The sequence below is a fragment of the Grampus griseus genome (assembly GCF_964374135.1).
Source record: "Grampus griseus genome assembly, chromosome: 6".
Taxonomy (NCBI): domain Eukaryota; kingdom Metazoa; phylum Chordata; class Mammalia; order Artiodactyla; family Delphinidae; genus Grampus; species Grampus griseus.
Genome location: NC_139000.1, coordinates 5,900,854 through 5,922,557, shown reverse-complemented (window position 1 = coordinate 5,922,557; position 21,704 = coordinate 5,900,854). Strand labels below are relative to the sequence as shown.

At 46.4% G+C, this 21,704-nt stretch overlaps 1 protein-coding gene across 1 annotated transcript in view; it reads left to right on the top strand.

Annotated features, from left to right (window-relative positions):
- Window positions 1-1,559: 1,559 nt before the first annotated feature.
- HMCN2 (hemicentin 2) overlaps window positions 1,560-21,704 on the top strand; it is a gene marked incomplete at its 5' end in the record, with an annotated part of 150,996 nt that continues 130,851 nt past the window's right edge. Inside the window, one exon of the mRNA XM_082656533.1 lies at window positions 1,560-1,809. Within this exon, the coding sequence (XP_082512659.1) occupies window positions 1,560-1,809 (250 nt within the window). The remainder of the gene's footprint in view (window positions 1,810-21,704) is intronic.

The following is a 21,704-nucleotide window of genomic DNA, read 5'->3' as shown; positions in this document are numbered from 1 at the left end:
AGGGCAAGGTGCCAAAGTGACCTCAGAGGCGGGGTCTGAGCTGAGATGGAGGGGGAAGGAGAAGTTATGGGCAGGAGGTGGGTGGGTGGGGGGCGCTTCCTCCTGGTGAGGGCTCTGGAAGGGAGGGGCTGGAGAAATCCACCCGCCCCCGCCCCCCATACAGACCCAGAACTTTCAGCCATGTCCGTGGGGCTGGCTGTCCCTGTCCGGGGAGGATGATCTTCTCGGGGGAGGGACTGAAAAGTGAGAGGACCAAGCTGGGCTCCCTCCCGTGTTTCTCAAAACCAGGCAGGCCCGCAAAAGCTGTCTCTTCTTTATTTATTCAGTCAATATTGAGAGTCCCCACCACGTGCCAGGGACTGGGCTGGGGAACTGGAGGCTGACTGGGGGAAACAAGATGCAGCCCTGCCCTCAAGGGGCTCCTAGGCTGGTAGGGAGAGAGACGCAGAAATAAGCTATGAGAGCACAGGCTGGGCTGAGCAGTGGTGGGGTGCCCGACCCTCTCCAGGTGGTGGGAGGGAGCAATGTCTGGGAGGGGACGGCTATAGGCACCCAGGCAGCACCACTAGCACCTCACATGTGTCCCAGAACCCTCACATGGGATCCAGGGGACCTAGCAAGGCAGGTGGGCAGAGGGGCATCCCCCATCCTCTGGAGTCATCAGATGACCTTAGACAATGTCTGATAACACTTCGAAGAGGCAGCAGAGCCCAGGGGCTTCGGAAACTTTCTAGAGCTGGCTTCTAATCGACTCTCTACTACTTGAGAGCTGAGTGACTTTGGGCTAATGACAGCTTCAGTCTGCTCATCTGTAAAATGGGTTTAGCGTTAGTGCCTCCCTCTAGGGTTGCAGCGAGCACTCGAGGAAATAATAACTATGTGAAAGCGCTTAGCCCATAGTAGCTGCTCAACTTCCATTGCTTGATTATAATAACAGTAATAGACAATAACCGGGAAGCACAGACTCTTGAGGAAAGAAAGGGAGTTACTGTGTGTGTGTGTGTGTGTGTGTGTGTGTGTGTGTGTATTGGGGGGGTCGGTTTTTAGGGGGCTGGGTGGAGGGAGCCACAAAAGCCAGGGCCCGTGGGCAGCCCTCCAGGGCAGGGGCAGCGTCTTTCCCCCTCCCTCTCCAGCCCCCGCAGCGAGGCGCGCGGTCGGCGGGAGGCGCAGGTGTCCAGGGCCTCCCGTGCGTCCCCATCCCTTGCGGCTTTGGCCGAGGGCCCAGCTCCCTTCTGCCGTCTGCCCCGCGTCCTCCCCTAACCTCGGGTCTGGACTGGCGAGCAGCGGGGCCGGGAAAGTTTGAGTCACAGTGAGGGGAGCGGAGGAGGCGGGGCCCGTGACCCTGAACGGGGTGGGCTCTAAGACCGCCTCGGTCTCCCGGCAGGGGGACCACGCCGCAAACCCACGTCCCGCGCGCACCGGCCGCGGTCCGACGGAGCGAGGCGCCGCGCTGCAGCCGTGCGTCGGGTGGCCGCTGGGTGCACCAGGGCGGTCGCGCTCTCAAGGCCCCGCGAGCCTCCACCGCGGCAGCCGCAGCCCCTCGGCCGCGCTCAGCAAAGATGCCCCGGGCGCCGCTCCTGCGGCTGCTGCTGGCGGTCTCGGCAGCAGCGGCGGTGGCCGGCGAGCCCGGGACGGCGCTGCCCCCTACCACGGGGGATGCCACCCTGGCCATCGTCTTAGACGTTACCGGCTCCATGTGGGACGACCTGATGCAGGTGATGCACGGCGCCTCGCGCATTCTGGAGCACAGCCTGAGCCGTGGCGGCCAGGTCATCGGCAACTACGCGCTGGTGCCCTTCCGTGATCCAGGTAGCGACCCCCCGAGCCCCCGGCGTCCGCCGCGCCCCTGGCCCGGTGCCCTGGCGCGGTGCGCTCACCCGCCCGCATGGCGCCCCGGGCGCACTGCACGCCTGCAGGCTGCACCGCGGCCCGGTGGGGGCGCCTTCTCGACGCCTTCACTCTGCCCGAGGCCGGCACCTGGGGCAGGCCTTGCAGCCGCCGGGTCCTTTCCCTGGGAACCTGCTCTCCCCTTCTCCCGCGTCTCCCAGCTTGCGTCGTCAGGCCAGTGACGGAGAGGCGGGGGCACTGCGTTCAAATGCCCCACAGCCACCTCCTGGCTCTGCGACTTCAGCAAGTGACCTCACCTTCCGGAGCCGCACCTTCCCCCTTTAGGAAACGGGGTGAGAACTGCCTCCCAAACTTGCTGAGATGTTGAAATGGGTCCTTCGTGTCCAGGGCCTGGCGCGCATGAGCCTCCGCAAGGTTTGCGGATTTGCCTTTGTTCATTCTTCAAATTCGCTCCCGTCGTGGGCTTCGGGGGCCGGAAGAGCCACCCAGGCGGGAGAGCTTCGCGTCTTGCCCCTCACCTGTTCTGGCGAGAAAAACAGCAGCCGCGTCGGTTCTACCCGCAGTATCCTCACTGCCAGGTCCCCCCACCTAACACCTTCTACCCTGCAGACAGCACCTCCTGGCCCGCAGCCCCCTATCTTTCAGCTAGGTGTTAGGGGCATGTCCTTGAAAAGATCCCTGGGAGACCCCACTGTGGGGAGTTTCAGGGAAAACAGCTGTGGAGCGTGCTTGGACTTCCAGCTTTCTGAGTGGCAGGACTGCTTTTTCTCCAACATTTTTAATGAAAAACTTCAGACTTACAGCAAAATGGGGGTGGGTGGGAAATACATAAACACCTGTCTGCCCACCACCCAGATCCTGTGATTAATTTTACTCTGTTTTATCACGTTTCTCTCTATTAGTCACCTCTCTATCTAGTAGGATAGCTTTATAAAGCCAAAAAATAAAATAAAAATGGCAGATTCCTTGCAGAATTGCTCTGCAAAGTGTTCTTGTGCTGAAAAAATATACAATGGCCCAAGGCTGTATGAGCTAGTAAGCCCTTTTAGAAGAATTTTTCTTTATTAATCACAGCATCATTACAGATATTTGAAAAATGGGCCGCAGTCGGTGTACATAATCCCATGCAGCCCTTAGGCTGAGTGTGGAGTCCCTCTGCTTCCAGGAGTTCTGGGCTCTGTAGGGCTCTGCAGCTCCAAGCACAGAAGTCAGGGGTCTAGAAAAACTTTCCTGGGAACATCAGAAGGACAGCTCCCATCTGGGGGTCAGGGGGCAGCAAGGCTGGTGGACTTGTGAAGACGTGGGGTGTGAGGTGTGTCCTGGGGGTTTCAGCTCTGATGCAGTTCACCCTCTACCCCCCTAACTTTCTCACTCCCTTTCTGGGTCGTTCTTGGGCTTCCAAAGGTATTGCATTGAGAGAGCTTGGGATCATTTAATCCAACGCTTCTCTTACAATTGGAGAAACTGAGGCTCAGGACATGGATGGGACTTACGCAAGGCCACCTGCCAGGCTGATGTAATTTCTGATTCATAACCCATATTTGTCTCTAAAATGCTTGGCTGCAGTTGTAGGGCAGGAGAGCAGCCTGTTGGAACCAGACATAGTGTCCCGGGACCCATAGTGTCCTCACTGCCCCCTCTCTGGCCATCGTCTTCATGAAGCCCTCGTGCCATCCCCAACCTCTCCTCTCTGGGCGCCGAGCGCGTGCACGACTCTCCAGCCTTCACTCCATCGTCTATGAAACAAAAAAATCCCATCCTTCTCCCCGCCCCTGCTCCCCAAACCATACTCCCTACAGACCCCCCAGGTCCAGTGGAGGGGGACCTCAGCGTTTATTGAGCCTCTGCTGTGTGCCCGATCTTGTGAGGCTTCCAGTGTGAAGGGGGCAGGGTTCACACCAAGGAGCCGGCAGTCTGCTGGCGACAAGCCAGGCAGAGAGTGGAAGGTGTCACTCCTGACGGCTCCTGACTATCGGCTCGCAAGGGAAAGGACCCACCAAAGGCTCTCTGAGGAAGCATCACTGGAGCAGGACTTGAAGAAGATGAAGGGAAACTTAGCAGCTTTGGACCATTTGTCAATGCTAGGTGCCAGGGATGCAGTGGGACAGAGGTCTCCCTGAGCACATGGAACTTGCTGGGTGGTGGCTGACATATAGGGGCAGGTGTGTGTGAGTGTGGAGCCAGGGCGTAGGAGGGGTGAAATGGGAACGCGGGGAGAGGCGAGATTGGTCCCGGCCGTGACTGTGGAACTGAGGACGGAGCACTTAGATTTCCTTCTATGGGCTGCGAGCAGCCACTGAGGGCTTCTGAGCAGGGATTGGATTTGTGGTTTAGGTTAGGCTATGTCTTTTGAATCAACCAATGGAATTCCCTTTGGTGGAAGAGGAGCTGAGAGTCAGGGGTTTTAGCTGACAGTTCAGGCCCCCCCAGGGCTGCATCCTGGGAGGGACTTCTTAAAGGAACCCCCTACCTTCAACCCCAAAGACCAAGCTTTGCAGGGCAAGTTTCAGTGGTTCTGGACTGCACATGCTTGGAGATAAACCAGAACCTGTGCTTTGGAAATATTTTTAAAAGTTTTTAAATGAAAAAAAAGTGGGATGTTCCCAAACTGCAAAGTTAGACTTTTGCTAATCGTTTTATTTTGGCTGAAATTTAGGTTGTTTTCAGTTTTTCTCTATTAAAATGTTGCAAAAAGCACTCTGGTGTGTAAATCTTTGTCTGCATCTTTGATTGGTTTTTTCATTGGATTAAGATTTTGGAAGTGGAATTCCTAGGTCATTACAAACACACTGAGTGGGTAGGCAGACCTTCAAATTGTTTTCCAGTGTTTTGGGAGTTTAAACTTCTGTCAGAGGCATTTGAGGGGACTGTTTCAGAGCAGCTGCCCCCAACCCTAGGGATTAGGATAACATTTTTTTTCCTAATTCAAAAGATGGAAAATGATATCTTCTTATTTTAATTGCTAGTGAGGTTCAGTAAGTTCTCAAGTGTTTACTAGTTGTTTCTATGTGTGAATTTCTTCTTTTGTAAATTGTCAGTTCCTTTACTCATTTTTCCATTCGGGGTTTTTAGTGGTTTTCTTATCAGTCAGTATGGGGACTTTATATTGATGATATTAGTTGTTTTTTGTTATGTGGTTAGCATTTCCTAGTCGTTTGTCTTTTAATATTTGTGATTCGTGATGTTCTGAAGTTTTAAATGTTTATGTAGCAAAATCTATTGCCTTTTTCCCTTTGTAATTTCTTCACTTTCATTCTCAGATTTTTTTCTATCACAAAATCAGTTAGGTACATGTTCTAGGTTTTTTCATTCGTTTTCTTTTTTTTCTCTTCATATTTAATTTTTTAACCCGGAATTAAAAAACAATTGGCACTGGTATTAAAAACAATTTGATGTAATTCTTCCAGAACAGGATAATTGATGGTACAGTTACATTTTATCAAATAATCCTTTCTTTTTCATTCATTTAGATCCTGCCTTTATCCAAAATTACTTTATATCTATTAACTTACCTGGGCTTTCCATTCTGTCCCATTGTATGACAGTTCTTGTTCCAGCAGCACATTGTTAATTATTAATTAACATTAATTAATTAACATTAATTAACATTAATTAATTAACATTAATTATTTGGCTTTAGAATAGGGTAAACCCTTCCTCCTATTCTTAAAAAAATAATTTACCCCCAGCCTTATTGAAATATAATTGACACATAATATTGGGTTAGTTTAAGATGTCCAGTGTATTGATTTGACACCTTTATATATTGCAAAATGATTACCACCATAGCAGTTAGCTAACACCTCCATCATGTCACATAATTACCATTTCTTTTTTTTGTGGTGAGAACATTTAGGATCTACTTTCTTGGCAATATTCAAGTACATAATACAGTATTATTAGTGATAATTACTATGCTGTACATTTGATTCCCAGAACTTAGTCATCTGATAACTGTAAGTTTGTACCCTGTGACTAACACCTCCCCATGTCTCCCACTCCCTTATTCCTGGAAACCACCACTCTACTCTCTGTTTCTCTGAGTTTCACTTTTTTTTTTTTTTTTAGATTCCACATATAAATGAGATCATACAGTATTTGTCTTTCTCTGTCTGACTCATTTCACTTAGCATAATGCCCTCAAGGTCCATCCAAGTTGTCCCAAGCAGCAGGATTTCCTTCTTTCTCGTGGCTGAATAGTATTCCATTGTGTATATAAGCTGTATCTTCTTTATCTTTTCATTGGCTGACAGCTTTAAAATTTTAATAAACTTTTAATGAGAACAGGTTTTTTTTTTATAATATATTTATCTTTGGCTGCGTTGGGTCTTCACTGCTGTGTGCAGGCTTTCTCTAGTTGCAGCGAGCAGGGGCTGCTCTTGTTGTGGAGCACGGGCTCTAGGCACACAGGCTTCAGTAGTTGTGGCACGTGGGCTTCAGTAGCTGTGGCTCGCGGGCTCCAGAGCGCAGGCTCAGTACTTGTGGCGCACGGGCTTAGTTGCTCCGCGGCATGTGGGATCTTCTCAGACCAGGGCTCGAACCCGTGTCCCCTGCATTGGCAGGCGGATTCTCAACTACTGTGCCACCAAGGAAGCCCTAAAACAGTTTTAAATTTACAGAATTATTGCAAAGAAGTTCCCGTATACCCAACACCCAGTTTTCCCTTTTATTAACATCTTATATTACAATGGTACATTTATCACAATTAACAAACCGGTACTGATATGTTGAGGGTTTTTTTTAAGATTTTTTTTTTGATATGGACCAATTTTAAAGTCTTTATTGAATTTGTTACAATATTGCTTCTGTTTTATGTTTTGGTTTTTTGGCCTCGAGGCATGTGGGATCTTAGGGATCCCGACCAGGGGTCGAACCCGCACCCCCGGCATCGGAAGGTGAAGTCTTAACCACTGGACCGCCAGGGAAGTCCCCATGGGTTATTATTAACTAAAGTCCATTACTGTTTTTTTGTTTTTGTTTTTTTGGCTGCATTGGGTCTTCGCTGCTGCGCGTGGGCATTGTCTCTAGTTGTGGCGAGCTGGGTCTACTCTTCGTGGTGGTGCGCGAGCTTCTCATTGCGGTGGCTGCTCTTGTTGCAGAGCACGGGCTCTAGGCGCGCAGGCTTCAGTAGTTGTGGCTCACGGGCTCTAGAGTGCAGGCTCAGTAGTTGTGGTAGACGGGCTCAGTTGCTCTGCGGCATGTGGGATCTTCCCACACAAGGGCTTGAACCCGTGTCCCCTGCATTGGCAGGTGGATTCTTTTTTTTTTTTTTTTTTTTCCGATACGCGGGCCTCTCACCGCTGCGGCCTCTCCCGCCGCGGAGCACAGGCTCCGGACGCGCAGGCCCAGCGGCCATGGCTCACGGGCCCAGCCGCTCCGTGGCACGTGGGATCCCCCCGGACCGGGGCACGAACCCGCGCCCCCCCCCGCACCGGCAGGCGGACTCCCAACCACTGCGCCACCACGGAAGCCTGGCAGGTGGATTCTTAACCACTGCGCCACCAGGGAAGTCCTAAAGTCCATTCTTTATTCAGACTTCCTCAATTTTCCCTTAACATTTGTTCCAGGAGCCCATTCAGGATCCCATTTAGTTGTCATGTCCCTTAAGGCTTCTTTTGGTTGTGATGGTTTTTCAGACTTTGTTTTTGATGACCTTGACAGTTCTGACGAGTATTGCCCAGATGTTTTGTCCCTCAGTCATGATTTGCCGGTTGCTTTTCTCTGGTTAGACTGGGTAATGGGAGGAAGACCACAGAGGAACAATGCCATTCTCATCATATCATGTCCAGGGTACATGCCCTCATTATGACTTATCACTGCTGACGCTGACCTTGATCACCTGACTGAGGTTGTCAGGTGTCTTCACTGTAAGCGTCCTCTTTTCTTTCTCCTTTTCTGTACTGTCCTCTTTGGAAGAAAGTCACTTACACGCAGCCCACACTTAAGAAGTAGGGAGTTGTGATCCACCTCCTTGAACATGGGGTATTTACATAAATTGTTTGGAAATCTTCTGCATGAGAGAGTTGATTCTTTTCCGTTTATTTGTTTATTCAATCATTTATATATATATCAGCATGGACTCATAGTTTTATACCTTGGGTTATAATCCAATACTACCTTATTTTGTTGCTCAAAATCTTCCAACTTCAGTCATTGGGAGCTCTTGGGCACACACAGTCTGTGTGCCTTTGACATACCCCTACTGTGAATTTTTTTAAAGCACTTTCTTACTTTCTGGCACTACAGGATAGTTCAGACTCATCTTATGTATTTCCTTCCCAGTCCTAGAATTAGTAATTTCTTCAAGGAGCCCTGGTTCCGTTGATTGAAAAATGGTATTAGACACCAGCATCTGAGTGCTAGGTGTGCTTGTTGCTACTGGGGTGTCACCGCTTCTGCATCTTTAGCTGACAGAGCAAGGAGATACATGTTGTATATGTAACCTTTGTGTATACCCATATCTATAAATATTTCTCTGTTTAACTGTCTGTATCTGTATTAAGCTGAACATGAGTTCATTCTGATGTCTCCAACTCTCATTGATCCTTCCAGCCTCCTATTCTTGCTTATCTATAACCTCCCACTCTGACAGTGACTAACCTGGCCCTCACCCTTCCCCACTCACTCGTCATTTACTTAATTTTCAGTTCTAGTCCACATTCATAGTGGTTTTAGCATTGCTAACTTGCACCCCGTGGAAAACAACTTTGTTCACTGGAGTACAGTTCTTTTGCCTTTAGTCTTATAGACGCAACTCATTTCCAGAGTTACTTAGCCCTGCAGCTTCTTCATGTTCTTTTTGTTCTTCTTCATTTTCAAAATATTCTTGAGCATGTTTTCTTTTCAGATGAAAAGTAGAAAACGTAGTCAACTTCCAAAAAAGAAATTCCTACTGTGAATTTGCTCAGAATTGTGTTAAATCTTGATCTGGGGAAGAATTATCATTTTAAAAAATTTCATTGTTTTCCTCTAGGAGACCACTTCCTTTTTTTTTTTTTTTTACATATTTATTTCCTTTTGTAAAAAACTTATAGGTTTTTTTTTCCTTATAGGTTCTACCCATTTCTTTTTAAGATCATTTCTAAATATTTTGGGTTTTGTATGACTATTTTGACCAGGAATTTTTTTCATTACCTTTTTTGCAAATGAGTATTTCTAGTATGTTGGAAAGTAATTTATTTTCATATATTTATTTTGTTTCCAACTTTCTTCCTGAAGACTTCGTAAAGAAACTAGTTCTAATTTTTGGGGGGGTAACGTCTTGAGTTTTCTAGGTTGACAATCACAGCCTGTCCAAATTGTAATATTGTCTCCTCTTTTCCAATCAAATTTTTTGCTTGTTTGGAATGTTTTGTGGTATTTAGCACAGTGTTAAGTAATGGTGGTAGCTGAAGTCGGTCTTGTCTTGCTTCTGATTGTATATCATTGTATGATACTGGTTCTTGGTTTGAGGTTTTCTTCATCAGGTGAAGGAAGATACTTTCATTCTTAATTTTCTAAAGGTAGAAAAAAACACCCCCAAAACAAAAATCCCAAATGGGAATGGTGCTGAATTTTAGCCAGTGACTTTCTGGCTTTGTTGAGATATTTGTAAGATCTTTCTCCTGTTGACCTCTGGATGTGATTCCTTCATGTTAAACCATTTCCACATTCCTTGCATAAGCCCTACTCAGTCATTGTGGATTATTCTTTTTTTTTTTTTTTTTTTTGCGGTACGCGGGCCTCTCACTGTTGTGGCCTCTCCCGTTGCAGAGCACAGGCTCCGGAAGCGCAGGCTCATCGGCCATGGCTCACAGGCCCAGCCGCTCCGCGGCATGTGGGATCTTCCCGGACCGGGGCACAAACCCGCGTCCCCTGCATCGGCAGGCGGACTCTCAACCACTGTGCCACCAGGGAAGCCCCGGATTATTCTTTAATATACAGCTGGATTCTGTTTGCCAGTGTCTCCTTTAGGAGTTTTCCATTTATTTCAATATGTATGATCAGTAAATGATATTCTTCCTTTGTGCTCTTTGTCAAATTTGGCACCAGGGCTTAGCTCTTTCAGTGAATAACTGAAATTATTAATTTTCCTCAAAAAATTATAAATTTAATACATGCTTGTTAAATGTTCTAATAACACGACTCTCAAGAGATGCAAACACTTTTAATCATTTTGTGTGCTTCCAGACCGTGTGTGCGTATCATTCACTTGTATACATATATACACTTAGTTTTTTTATTATATAAAAGATGGCATTATACTATGCAAACTGTTTTGCAACTTGTTTTTTCTCCGCCACATGCTATATCATGGATCTCTTTTTATGTTAGGAAATATCGATCCCCTGCATTGTTTTAATGACTACAGAAGGTGTTACAGGAGGGATCTTAATTTATCTTACCTCGATTTATCCAGCCACTCCCACATTATGAAAAATAGTTTGCTTTCAGTTTCCTTACAATATACACACACATTTGCAAAAACGTATCGATAGGAATGGGACTTCTCTGGTGTTCCCAGTGGGTAAGACTCTGTGCTCCCAATGCAGGGGGCCCGGGCTCGATCCCTGGTCGAGGAATTAGATCCTGCACACATGCCGCAACTAAGAGTTCGCATGCCGCAACTTAAGATCCCGCATGCCCCAACCAAGACCCGGTGCAGCCAAAATAAATAAATATTAAAAAACCACAACATAGCTATAGGATAGATTCTCAGAATTGCAACCGGTTCATTGTTAAAGCATATGAACATTTTAAAAATTTTAATTGGTATCAGCAAACCGTCCTCCAGAAATGCTATACCATCTAACCCTCCTACCAAGAGAGTGTGAGGCTGCTTTTTTCCCAAACACTTGCTGGCATATGGGGACGTCACTCTTTCCTTTTTTGCTAATTTGATAGGTAAGAAATGGTAACCTGTTTTAATTTGCATATGTCTGATAGAGAGTGAGTTTGAGCATCTTCTCTGGGTCGCCAGGTGTGCCGTCGACTTTCCCCAGGGAAGAGGTGGTTTTAGGGACTTTCCTAGTGGCGCAGTGGTTAAGAATCTGCCTGCCAATGCAGGGGACATGGGTTCGAGCCCTGGTCCGGGAAGATCCCACCTGTTGCGGAGCAACTAAACCCATGCTCCACAACTACTGAGCCTGTTCTCTAGAGCCTGCGAGCCATAACTACTGAGCCCGTGCTCTGCAGCAAGAGAAGCCACCGAAGTGAGAAGCCCGCGCACCGCAATGAAGAGTAGCCCCCGCTCGCTGCAGCTTGAGAGATAAAGCCCGCGCTGCAACAAAGACCCAAAGCAGCCCAAAATAAAAATAAACAAATAAATTAAAAAAATAATAAAGTATGTTCTGCTATTAAAAAAATGTTTATTAAAAAAAAAAAGAAAAGAAAAGAAACGGGAGGACTGAGTCCCGGAGAGGGGACACAATTTGCCCACAATGGTGGCAGATGGTGAGACCCTGCTTGGGGCCCCTGCAGCGGGAGGAGGGGGTATGTGCACACCCAGAGTGGCCCCAGGGTTCAAGCCCTGCTTTCAAGGAGGTGGGAAAGGCAGGCTCGGGGAAGAGTCCTGGACGTGAGGTCTTTCTGAGACTGGCTCTCTGGCGCCTGGCTGTGACCATCACCACTGGGACACACAGACTGGGTGACGGACTGGAGGATCACCCACGTGAAGGGCCGGGTGGTTCTTCCTGTGCGTGACCCTCATACGTCCTAGAGGCTCCACCCCCTCGTCTTATCAAGTGGAAAATATTTCCCTATGGAGAGGTGGTTCTGGGCCAGGCTTCTGGGGCTCATATGCTCAAGGGCAGCACAAGTGGAGACAAGGTCATGGGTTTAATCATCCCTGCACCTGGCAAGCCCTGCTCAGAGGGAACCCACGCCGCATCTGCCCAGCTGTTAGGCAGGTGCCCACCTTCAGTCACGAACCTCCCGCCCCCTCCAGGAACAGGAACGAGGGGCTGGGGAACAAGGGCCATATGTCTGCAGCTTCCTGCATGGTTGAGAGCTTGGATCTGGGGTCAGACGGACCCAGGTTTGAATCCTGTCTCTGATGCTTCCTCATTGTAAGACCTTGGGCAGTTTGCTCTACCTCGCTAGCCCTCAAATTCTCACCTATAAAATGGAGATGGTAAATAGGAGACTTCATAGGTTTCTGTAACGTTTTTCTCAGTGAATGTATGTCAAGTGCATAGAACAGAATCTGGTGCTTAATAAATATTAAAACGGGGCTTCCCTGGTGGCGCCGTGGTTGAGAGTCCGCCTGCCGATGCAGGGGGCGCCGGTTCGTGCCCCGGTCCGGGAAGATCCCACATGCCGCGGAGCGGCTGGGCCCGTGAGCCACGGCCACTGAGCCTGCGCGTCCGGAGCCTGTGCTCCGCAACGGGAGAGGCCACAACAGTGAGAGGCCCGCGTACCGCCAAAAAAAAAAAAAAAAAGAAAAATTAAAACAGTGGTAGCTGTCATCATCATCATCACCCTCATTTTTGGAGGCAGTATAACCAGTGGCAAATAGAACAGGCTTTGGAGCCAAATATGTGGACTTGGACATTATTCTAGATTGAACAGTGTCGTCACAGAATTCCTGTCCTTCCTAGAGCTTCAGAATGTGACCTTTTTTGGAAATAGGGTAATTGAAGATGTAATTAGTTAAGATGAGGTCATACTGAAGTGGAGTGAGCCCTTAATCCAATGGGACTGGTGTCCTTATAAGGAGAGAAGAGGCACAGGGAGAAGGATTGGGGTGATGGTGTACTTACAAGTCAAGGATTGCTAGTATCACGAGAAGTGAAGAGGAAGGAGGCATGGAGCAGATTCTCCCCAAGAGCCTTCAGAGAAAGCATGGGCTGCTGACACCTTGATTTTGGACTTCTAGCCTCCAGGACTCTGAGAGAATGTATTTCCATTGTTTAAAGCCACCGGGTTTGTGATATTTTATTACGGTGACCACAGGAAACTAGTACAGTTATTGACTACCACTTGCTAGCTGTATATGACCTTCAGCAAGGTCTTGGAATCCTCAATTCTAACAGGGAGCTGTTAATAGGACTGAGCTAAACACTGTAGAATAGTAAGTACTCGATGCATTGAAGCTGCTGTTAGCATCATCACCCACGTCTACCTCCACCACCATCATCATCATCATCACCATCAGCATCATCATCATCATCACCATCATCAGCATCAGCATCATCATCAGCATCAGCATCATCATCAGCATCAGCAGCATCAGCATCAGCATCATCATCACCATCATCAGCATCATCACCACATCACCGTCATCAGCATCAGCATCACCATCAACATCAGCATCACCATCGCCATCACCATCAGCATCATCAGCATCATCATCACCATCATCAGCATCAGCAGCATCATCACTATCATCACCATCATCAGCCTCAGCAGCATCATCACCATCATCAGCATCAGCATCACCATCAACATCAGCAGCATCATCACCATCATCAGCATCAGCATCACCATCAACATCAGCATCACCATCACCATCACCATCAGCATCATCAGCATCATCATCACCATCATCAGCATCATCATCACCATCATCACCATCATCAGCCTCAGCAGCATCATCACCATCATCAGCATCAGCATCACCATCAACATCAGCATCATCATCACCATCACCATCACCATCAGCAGCAGCAGCATCATCATCATCAGCATCAGCATCAGCATCATCATCACCATCACCATCAGCAGCAGCATCAGCATCACCATCACCATCACCATCACCATCAGCATCAGCAGCATCATCACCATCATCATCCACATCAACATCATGCTAAGAAGGGCTTTTTATCCAGATCCAGTCCTTCCTGGACTGGGTGAAGGAGGGAGATGGACAGCGGCTCAAGGAACCCCTCTCAGTGGGCAAACTCACATGGGGACATGTCAGGTGTCCTGCCCTGTCCTGGTACCTCACTATGTCCTGCCGGAAGACAGGTCTTGAAATGGTTACCCTGCTGAAAACACCCTGTCCTGGGGAGCTTTGGCATGATGAGTGATGATGGTGCGGTAGGTCCCAGGAATGACAAATGAAGCCGTGGACCAGCATTAATTAACGACAAGAAGGCATCTATCTCTGTCTCACTGCCTGGAGCTGTAGATGGATGGGTGGGCAGGTGGACAGTCGGGCAGCAAGGAAGACAGATGGAGAGAAGACCTCCGTGCTCCCAGCCCCGTCTGGGCATCTTGAAAGCTGGTCCAGCCCTGGAATGATGGGACTGGTCAGTAGCAACCAGCACCCAGAGCTGGTTTGGGGATTATCTGTTCAGTAAAAGGAAGAAATCAGACTAGTTTTTGCACATCAGTGCGTCTGTGTATGTAAGTGTGCTCTCCCCTGAGAGCCTTCTTTGTTCAGAGCTTGGGGCAGAGTTTTTAAAATGCCCTGCCCTGTAACTCAAGAGGAATCACAAACACTTTTGTCCATCTGGCCAGGTCTCCCTTAATACGGCCAACCCCTCTGCATGCCCCAAATAACCACATTTGGTTTTCTGCCTCATTTTGGATCTGTTTCTCTGAGTGATGGGCAGTAGCGTGCTGTGGTGGGAGCGCCTGGGGATCAGGCAGGCTTGGCATTCAGGAATATTTGCTGGGTGTTGATTGTATGCCTGGCATTGTGCTGGGCACAGGATATAAAGATAAAGGGTCCTGGACTTACCTGGTGGCGCAGTGGTTAAGAATCCTCCTGCCAATGCAGGGGACACAGGTCCGAGCCCCGGTCCGGGAAGATCCCACATGCTGCGGAGCAGCTAAGCCTGTGTGCCACAACTAGTGAAGTCCACGCACCTAGAGCCCATGCTCCGCAACAAGAGAAGCCACCGCAATGAGAGGCCCTTGCACCGCAACGAAGAGCAGCCCTGCTCACCACAACTAGAGAAAGCCTGCATGCAGCAACAAAAGACCCCATGCAGCCAAAAGTAAATAAATAAAAATTAAAAAAAAAAAGATAAAGGGTCCTGACTTGGAGCTGCTCAAACAGTATACTCAAACAGTATTTGTTATGAGTAAATAAATGTTATTCATTTACTCATTTGAACAGTATTTATTAAGCACTTACCATGTGCCAGGCGCTGAGGTGGGCAGGAGTTCTGTGACGATGAACAAGAGAAGGGGTCACTGTTGGTGTGATGTAGCCGATCAACTCTACTGCCAGATCTTCCCATCTGACCTTGAAGGACTCTCTTCCCCTCTCTGGCCTCAGTTTCCCCATCTTTTTAAAGGTGGGGCTCTTCGGATCTCTTCATTCTCAACATTGTTATGTTTGGCATATAGGTTTGTAGTCAAATCATTTTTTTCCCCAAGCGCATTCCTTTTTTTTTTTTTTTTTACTTTTTATTTTATATTGGAGTACAGTTGATTATCAATGTTGTGTTAGTTTCAGGTGTACAACAAAGTGATTCAGTTATACATATACATGTATCTATTCTTTTTCAAATTCTTTTCCCAATTAGGTTGTTACAGAATATTGAGCAGAGTTTACTGTGCTATGAAATAGGTCCTTGTTGGTTATGCATTTAAAATATAACAGCGTGTACATATCAATCCCAATCTCCCTAACTATCCCTCCTTCCACCCTTCCCCCCTGGAAACCATAAGTTTGCTCTCTAAGTCTGTGAGTCTGTTTCTGTTTTGTAAATAAGCTCATTTGTATCATTTTTTTTTTGGATTCCGTGTATAAGCGAGATCATACGATATTTCTCTTTCTCTGTCTGACTTACCTCACTTAGTATGACAATGTCTAGGTCCATCCCGGTCAATTAACCTACGACAAAGGAGGCAAGACTATACGATGGAGGAAAGACAGCCTCTTCAATAAATGGTGCTGGGAAAACTGGACAGCTACATGTAAAAAAAAATGAAATTAGAACATTCTTTAACACCATACACACACAAAAAACTCAAAATGGATTAAAGACCTAAATGTGAGACTGGACAGTATAAAACTCTTAGAGGAAAACATAGGCAGAATACTCTCTGATATAATAAATGCAGCAATATCTTTTTTGATCCATCTCCCAGAGTAATGGAAATAAAAACAAAAATGAACACATGGGACTTAATTAAACTCAAAAGCTTTTGCACAGCAAAGGAAACCATAAACAAAACAAAAAGACAACCCACAGAATGGGAGAAAATATTTTCAAATGATGTGACTGACAAGGGATTAGTCTCCAAAATTTATAAACAACTCATGCAGCTTAATATCAAAACAAACAAACCAATCACAAAATGGGCAGAAGACGTAAATAGACATTTCTCCAAAGAAGGCATACAGGTGGCTAAGAGGCACATGAAAAGATGCCCATGCTTTTTTTAAAAATTTATTTTATTGAAGTATGGTTGATTTATGATGTTGTGTTAATTTCTTTGATACAGCAAGTGATTCGTGTGTGTGTGTGTGTGTGTGTGTGTGTGTGTGTAGGGCCTTGTGTTTTATCCATTCTGTATATAATAGTTGGCATCTGCTACTCCCAAACTCCCAATCCTTCCCTCCCCCTGCCCCCTGCAACCACAAATCTGTTCTCTATGTCTGTGCATCTGTTTCCGTTTCACGGATAAGTTCATTTGTGTTGTATTTTAGATTTCAGATATAAGTATAGCACATGGTATTTCTCTTTCTGACTTACTTCACTTAGTATGATAATCTCTAGGTCCATCCATGTTACTGCAAATGGCATTATTTCATTCTTTTTTATGGCTGAGTAGTATTCCATTGTATACATGCACCACATCTTTATCCATTCTTCTGTCGATGGACATTTAGGTTGTTTCCATGTCTTGGCTATTGTGAATAGTGCTGCTATGAACATAGGGGTCTAAGCCCATTCTTGAAGGAGACAGGATTGTGGAGGCTATGATAGGCAGGAAAATGCCCCCCCCCGCCCCTGCAGATGTCCAGAGAACCTGTAAATCTCATCCTTGACATGGCAAAAAGGACTTCGCAGAAGTGATTAAGTTAGGAATTTTGAGATGGAGAGATGATCCTGGATTGTCTACTTGGGCCCATTGTGATCACAAGTGTCCTTTTAAGAGGGAGGCAGGAGGATCAGAATTAGAGAAGGAGATGTGATGACAGAGGCAGAGGGAGAGGGAGATATTTAAAGATGCTACATTACTGGCTTTGAAGATGGAGGAAAAGGACCATGATCGAGGAATGAAGGAAGCTTCCAAAAGCTGGAAAAGACAAAGAAATGGATTCTCCGCTCGAGCCTCTGGAAGGAACACAGCCCTGCCGAGACCTTTATTTTAGGGCTTCTGACCTCCAGAAATGAATGTGTGTTGTTTTAAGACACTGAGTCTGGGGACTTCCCTGGTGGCGCAGTGGTTAAGAATCCGCCTGCCAATGCAGGGGACACGGGGTCAAGCCCTGGTCCGGGAAGATCCCACATGCCGCGAAGCAAATAAGCCCGTGCGCCACAACTACTGAGCCTGTGCTCTAGAGCCTGCGAGCCACAACTACTGAAGCCCGTGCGCCTAGAGCCCGTGCTCCACAACAAGAGAAGCCACTGCAATGAGAAGCCTGCGCACTGCAACGAAGAGTAGCCCCCGCTTGCCGCAGCTAGAGAAAGCCTGCGTGCAGCAACAAAGACCCAACACAGCCAAAAATAAATAAATTTATTTAAAAAAAAAATGACACTGAGTCTGTAGTAATCTGTCACAGCAGTAATAGGAAACTAAGACAGAGTTCTTAAAGTCCTTTCCAGGGACCTCCAGCCCAGGGGCTTCTCCAGGGCTTCTGGAATTTCCTGCATCCTGTGTTTGCATACAATCCCTAGTCCTCAGCATGTGCTGGCCCAGTGCTTGGGATCCCAGGAGGTTGCGTGAGGCGGTAACTGTTGAGGAGCATTGCTGAGAGGTGTGCGGGAGTTGGAATTGGGCAATTTCCCAGAAGAATCTTCCTCCCTCTCAGAGCACAGAATATGTCAGAACGGCTTTGACAATGGAAGGTCAGACCTTAGATGCTACGTCTGGCATTCTCCCCGCCTTCCACCACAGGGCTGCTCATTTTGGGTTTCTCAACCCAATAGAGTCATTTTTTTAAAAAGCTAAAAGAAAAGAAAAGGGGGGTTGCAAAAAGCCCAGAGGGAGCTGACATAGGTGACTGACATTTTAACACCGTACACAAAAATTGTAACACCATACACATAACATTTTAACTTGTGAAGCCCGCTCTTCACAACTAGAGAAAGCCCGTAGAACCATGAAGAGAATCAACTCCCTCTGGCTGTTACTGTTCTGAGCGATCATCAGCTCCCCAAGCAGGAAGCAGATGCACTGAAGCATAAAGGGTGGTCCTTCCAATTGGAGCACATTTAATTTATGATAACCCACTTTACCAACTTAATTTTTCTCATGTTGCTGTGAATGGGAGAGAATGTGGTCAGCCTAGCGCTGGTCCAGCCTTGGGAACGGTTGGGTAGTCTGACACCTGTGATAGATGGTGATGGGAGAGGGCAGGGCCATCCAGATTCAGAACTGGGTACCGCAGAGGCTTCTCTCAGTTTCCAGGCAAGGAGAAGTTGCTGTCGATTTTTGAGCAGGGGTGATGTGGGCAAAACTGGCCCCAAGGGCGGCTTCTCTGGCAACGACAGGTAGATGGGTCAGAGGCAGGAACGTCTGGGGATGAAGACAGTTATGAGGTTACTGAATTTGCATCCAAAGTCTTTACAAATGCCCTTACCTTTGGCCCAGCAATTCTGCGTATGGGCGTGTATCCCAAGGAAACAATGGAACTAGTGCTTGAATGTAGCGGATATAAAGATGTTCTGAATAACATTGTTCATTATAAAAATTGGAAACAAAACACTATGGTCAAGACCACTATTGGACATTTATACAAAGGAAATACTTTGTAGCCATTAAAAATTATTTTGAACTGAGTATTTGACCTTCTGGAAGGACGCTTACAATGTGTTGTTCAGTGAAAAGAGTCAAATTTAAAATAGTATGTTATTTATATTTAAATAGAAATTCTGCTTCAAATAGTGTGCACTTATATAAGATTTACAAATATGCATGAAAGTTTTGAAAGTTATATATAAAAATAAGAGTATTTCTGGTTGGTAGAATTCCCTTCTTTTTCTGCATGTGAGGAATTTCTATGTACAGTTCACAGAGAGCAGTTGTCAAGAGCTCAGATTCTGGGACTTCCCTGGTGGCTCAGTGGTTAAGAATCCACCCGCCAGTGCAGGGGACGCAGGTTCAAGCCCTGGTCCAGGAAGATCCCCCATGCCGCGGAACAACTAAGCCCGTGCACCACAACTACTGAGCCTGCGTGCCACAATTACTGAGGCCTGTGTGCCTAGAGCCCGTGCTCCACAACAAGAGAAGCCACAACAATGAGAAGCCCGCTTTTTGCAACTAGAGAAAGCCCACGCGCAGCAACAAAGACCCAATGCAGCCAAAATTAATTAATTAAAAAAAGAAAAAGAAGAGCTCAGATTCTGGAGTTGTACAGACCTAAGCTAATATTCTAGCTCTGCTGCTTACTGACTGTGTGTCTTTGGGCAAGTTACCTAGCCTCTCTGGGCTTTCATTTCTCCTCTGTAATATGTGGGTAAGAGTTGGACTTAACAGGTGGGAGGGAGGATTCAGTGAGCTAATACACAGGAAGCATCTCAGCACATAGGCTGGTACATAGTAAGTGCTTAGGAAATGTCAGAATCATTAATGTTATATATTTTTTAATGAATGTATATTATTATGTAATAAAGAAATAACCAACATTGAGTAAAATTATTACTCTCCTCAGTCAAACTAGAATTTGAGGACCTCATTGGAGCAAAAGACTGTCTTTGCCTGTCTGCCTTGTGTGAGATTGCCCAGCAATTGTGTGTTCAACCGGCCAGAATGGCCATCATTAAAGTCTACAAATAACAAATGCTGGAGGGGGTGTGAAGAAAAGGGAACCCTCCTACACTGTTAGTGGGAATGTAAATTGGTGCAGCCACTATGGAAAACAGTATGGAGGTTCCTCAAAAAACTAAAAATAGAACTACCATATGATCCAGCAATCCCACTCCTGGGCATATACCGGGACAAAACTATAATTCAAAAAGATACACGCACCCGTATGTTCATAGCAGCACTATTCATAATAGCCAAGATATGGAAACAACCTAAATGTCCATCAACAGACGAATGGATAAAGAAGATGTGATATATATTTATATATACAATGGAATACTATTCAGCCATAAAATAGAATGAAATAATACCATGTGTAGTAACATGGATGGACCTAGAGATTATCATACTAAGTGAAGTAAGTCAGAAAGAGAAAGACAAATACCATGTAATACCACTTATATGTGGAATCTAAAATATGACACAAATGAACCTATCTACGAAACAGAAACAGACTCACAGACATAGAGAACAGACTTGTGGTTGCCAAAGGGGAGGGGGGATGAGAGAGGGAAGGACTGGGAGTTTGGGATTAGCAGGTGCAAACTAGTATGTATAGGATGGATAAACAAGAAGGACCTACTGTATAGCCCAAGGAACTCTATTCAATATCCTGTGATAAACCATAATGGAAAAGAATATATATATGTATAACTGAATCACTTTGCTGTAAAGCAGAAGTTAATACAACATTGTAAATCAACTATACTTCAATAAAATTTAAAAAAAGAAAAGGAAAAAAAAAAAAAGCATTGTACGTTCAGATCAGCAGGGCCAACTCCTGCTTGCTGAGCCTTTGCTCTAACCCAAGCGAGGTGTTTCCTTCCCTGCGTTAATGGATTCTCACAATGATGGTTCTCAGCTAGGAGAAATGCATCATTTGACAGATGGGGAAACTGAGGCTTGGGACGGTGAAGAAAGCTCTGAGAAGCCGCACGACTGGTGGAGGGTGGAGCCAGGATTCCAGTCAGTTCTGCCTGACGTCAAAGGTGAGGGTTTGGCTGAATTAGTCACTGCAGAGTTCAGGAGGAAGCCAGTGGAGAAGGCTTGGTAAAGGCCAGAGCAGGTGCGGAAGGGGCCGTTGGATGTGGGAATAAATACAGAGCAGAGAGGCAGGGCCCTCCAGGTGGTGATTCTGAAAGTATACAGCAGAGGAGCTGGTGTCCAGACCCTCCCTTGGTAATGGTGGATGAATGCCGGATAATTCCATGTGCTTCCTTTTCTAAGAAGGACTAGGTCTGTTGATGAGTTGCCAAGTATGGGAATTTTTCTTAGGGTGACTGGAATATAGAATTTTTGAGCTAAAAATAGTCCATTACTAGAGTTCACCAAGGACTCAAATGAAATATTTCCTGAAGAAATCCGATGTCCACATCATCTTGCAAAACCCGCACCGTGCACATGTTCACATGGCGAGTTGGAATTCTGGCCGTGTTCTCAGTGCACTGGTAGCCTTGTCGTATGTTAGCTGTGGCTTTCAATGACACTCTTGAATAAAAAACTATTTATTAGGGAAAATTTCAAGCATATACAAAGTAAGCAGAATAGTATAATGAATTCTTATATCCCCCTCGCCCAGCATCACCAAATATTCAAAAAAATCTGCCATTCTTGTTTCATCTGTATCTCCTCCCACCCTCCACTCCCCCACTCAACGATGATCATTTTTTACGTTTCTTTTTCTGTGAGGTAAAATTAACATACGTTGAAATGGGCAAATCTTTGCTTTACACTTTTGACAAACGGATACACCTGCGGAACCCACATTCCCATCACAATATAGAGCGTTTCTGCCTTCCCAGACAGTTCCTTGGATCTCCCTATCCCACAGACAACCTCCGTTCTGAGTTTTTTCACCTTTGATTAATTCTGCCAGTTCCAGAGCTTTCTGTAAATGGAACCGTATAGTAGGCACCCTTCTGTGTATGGCTTCTTTCGTGCAG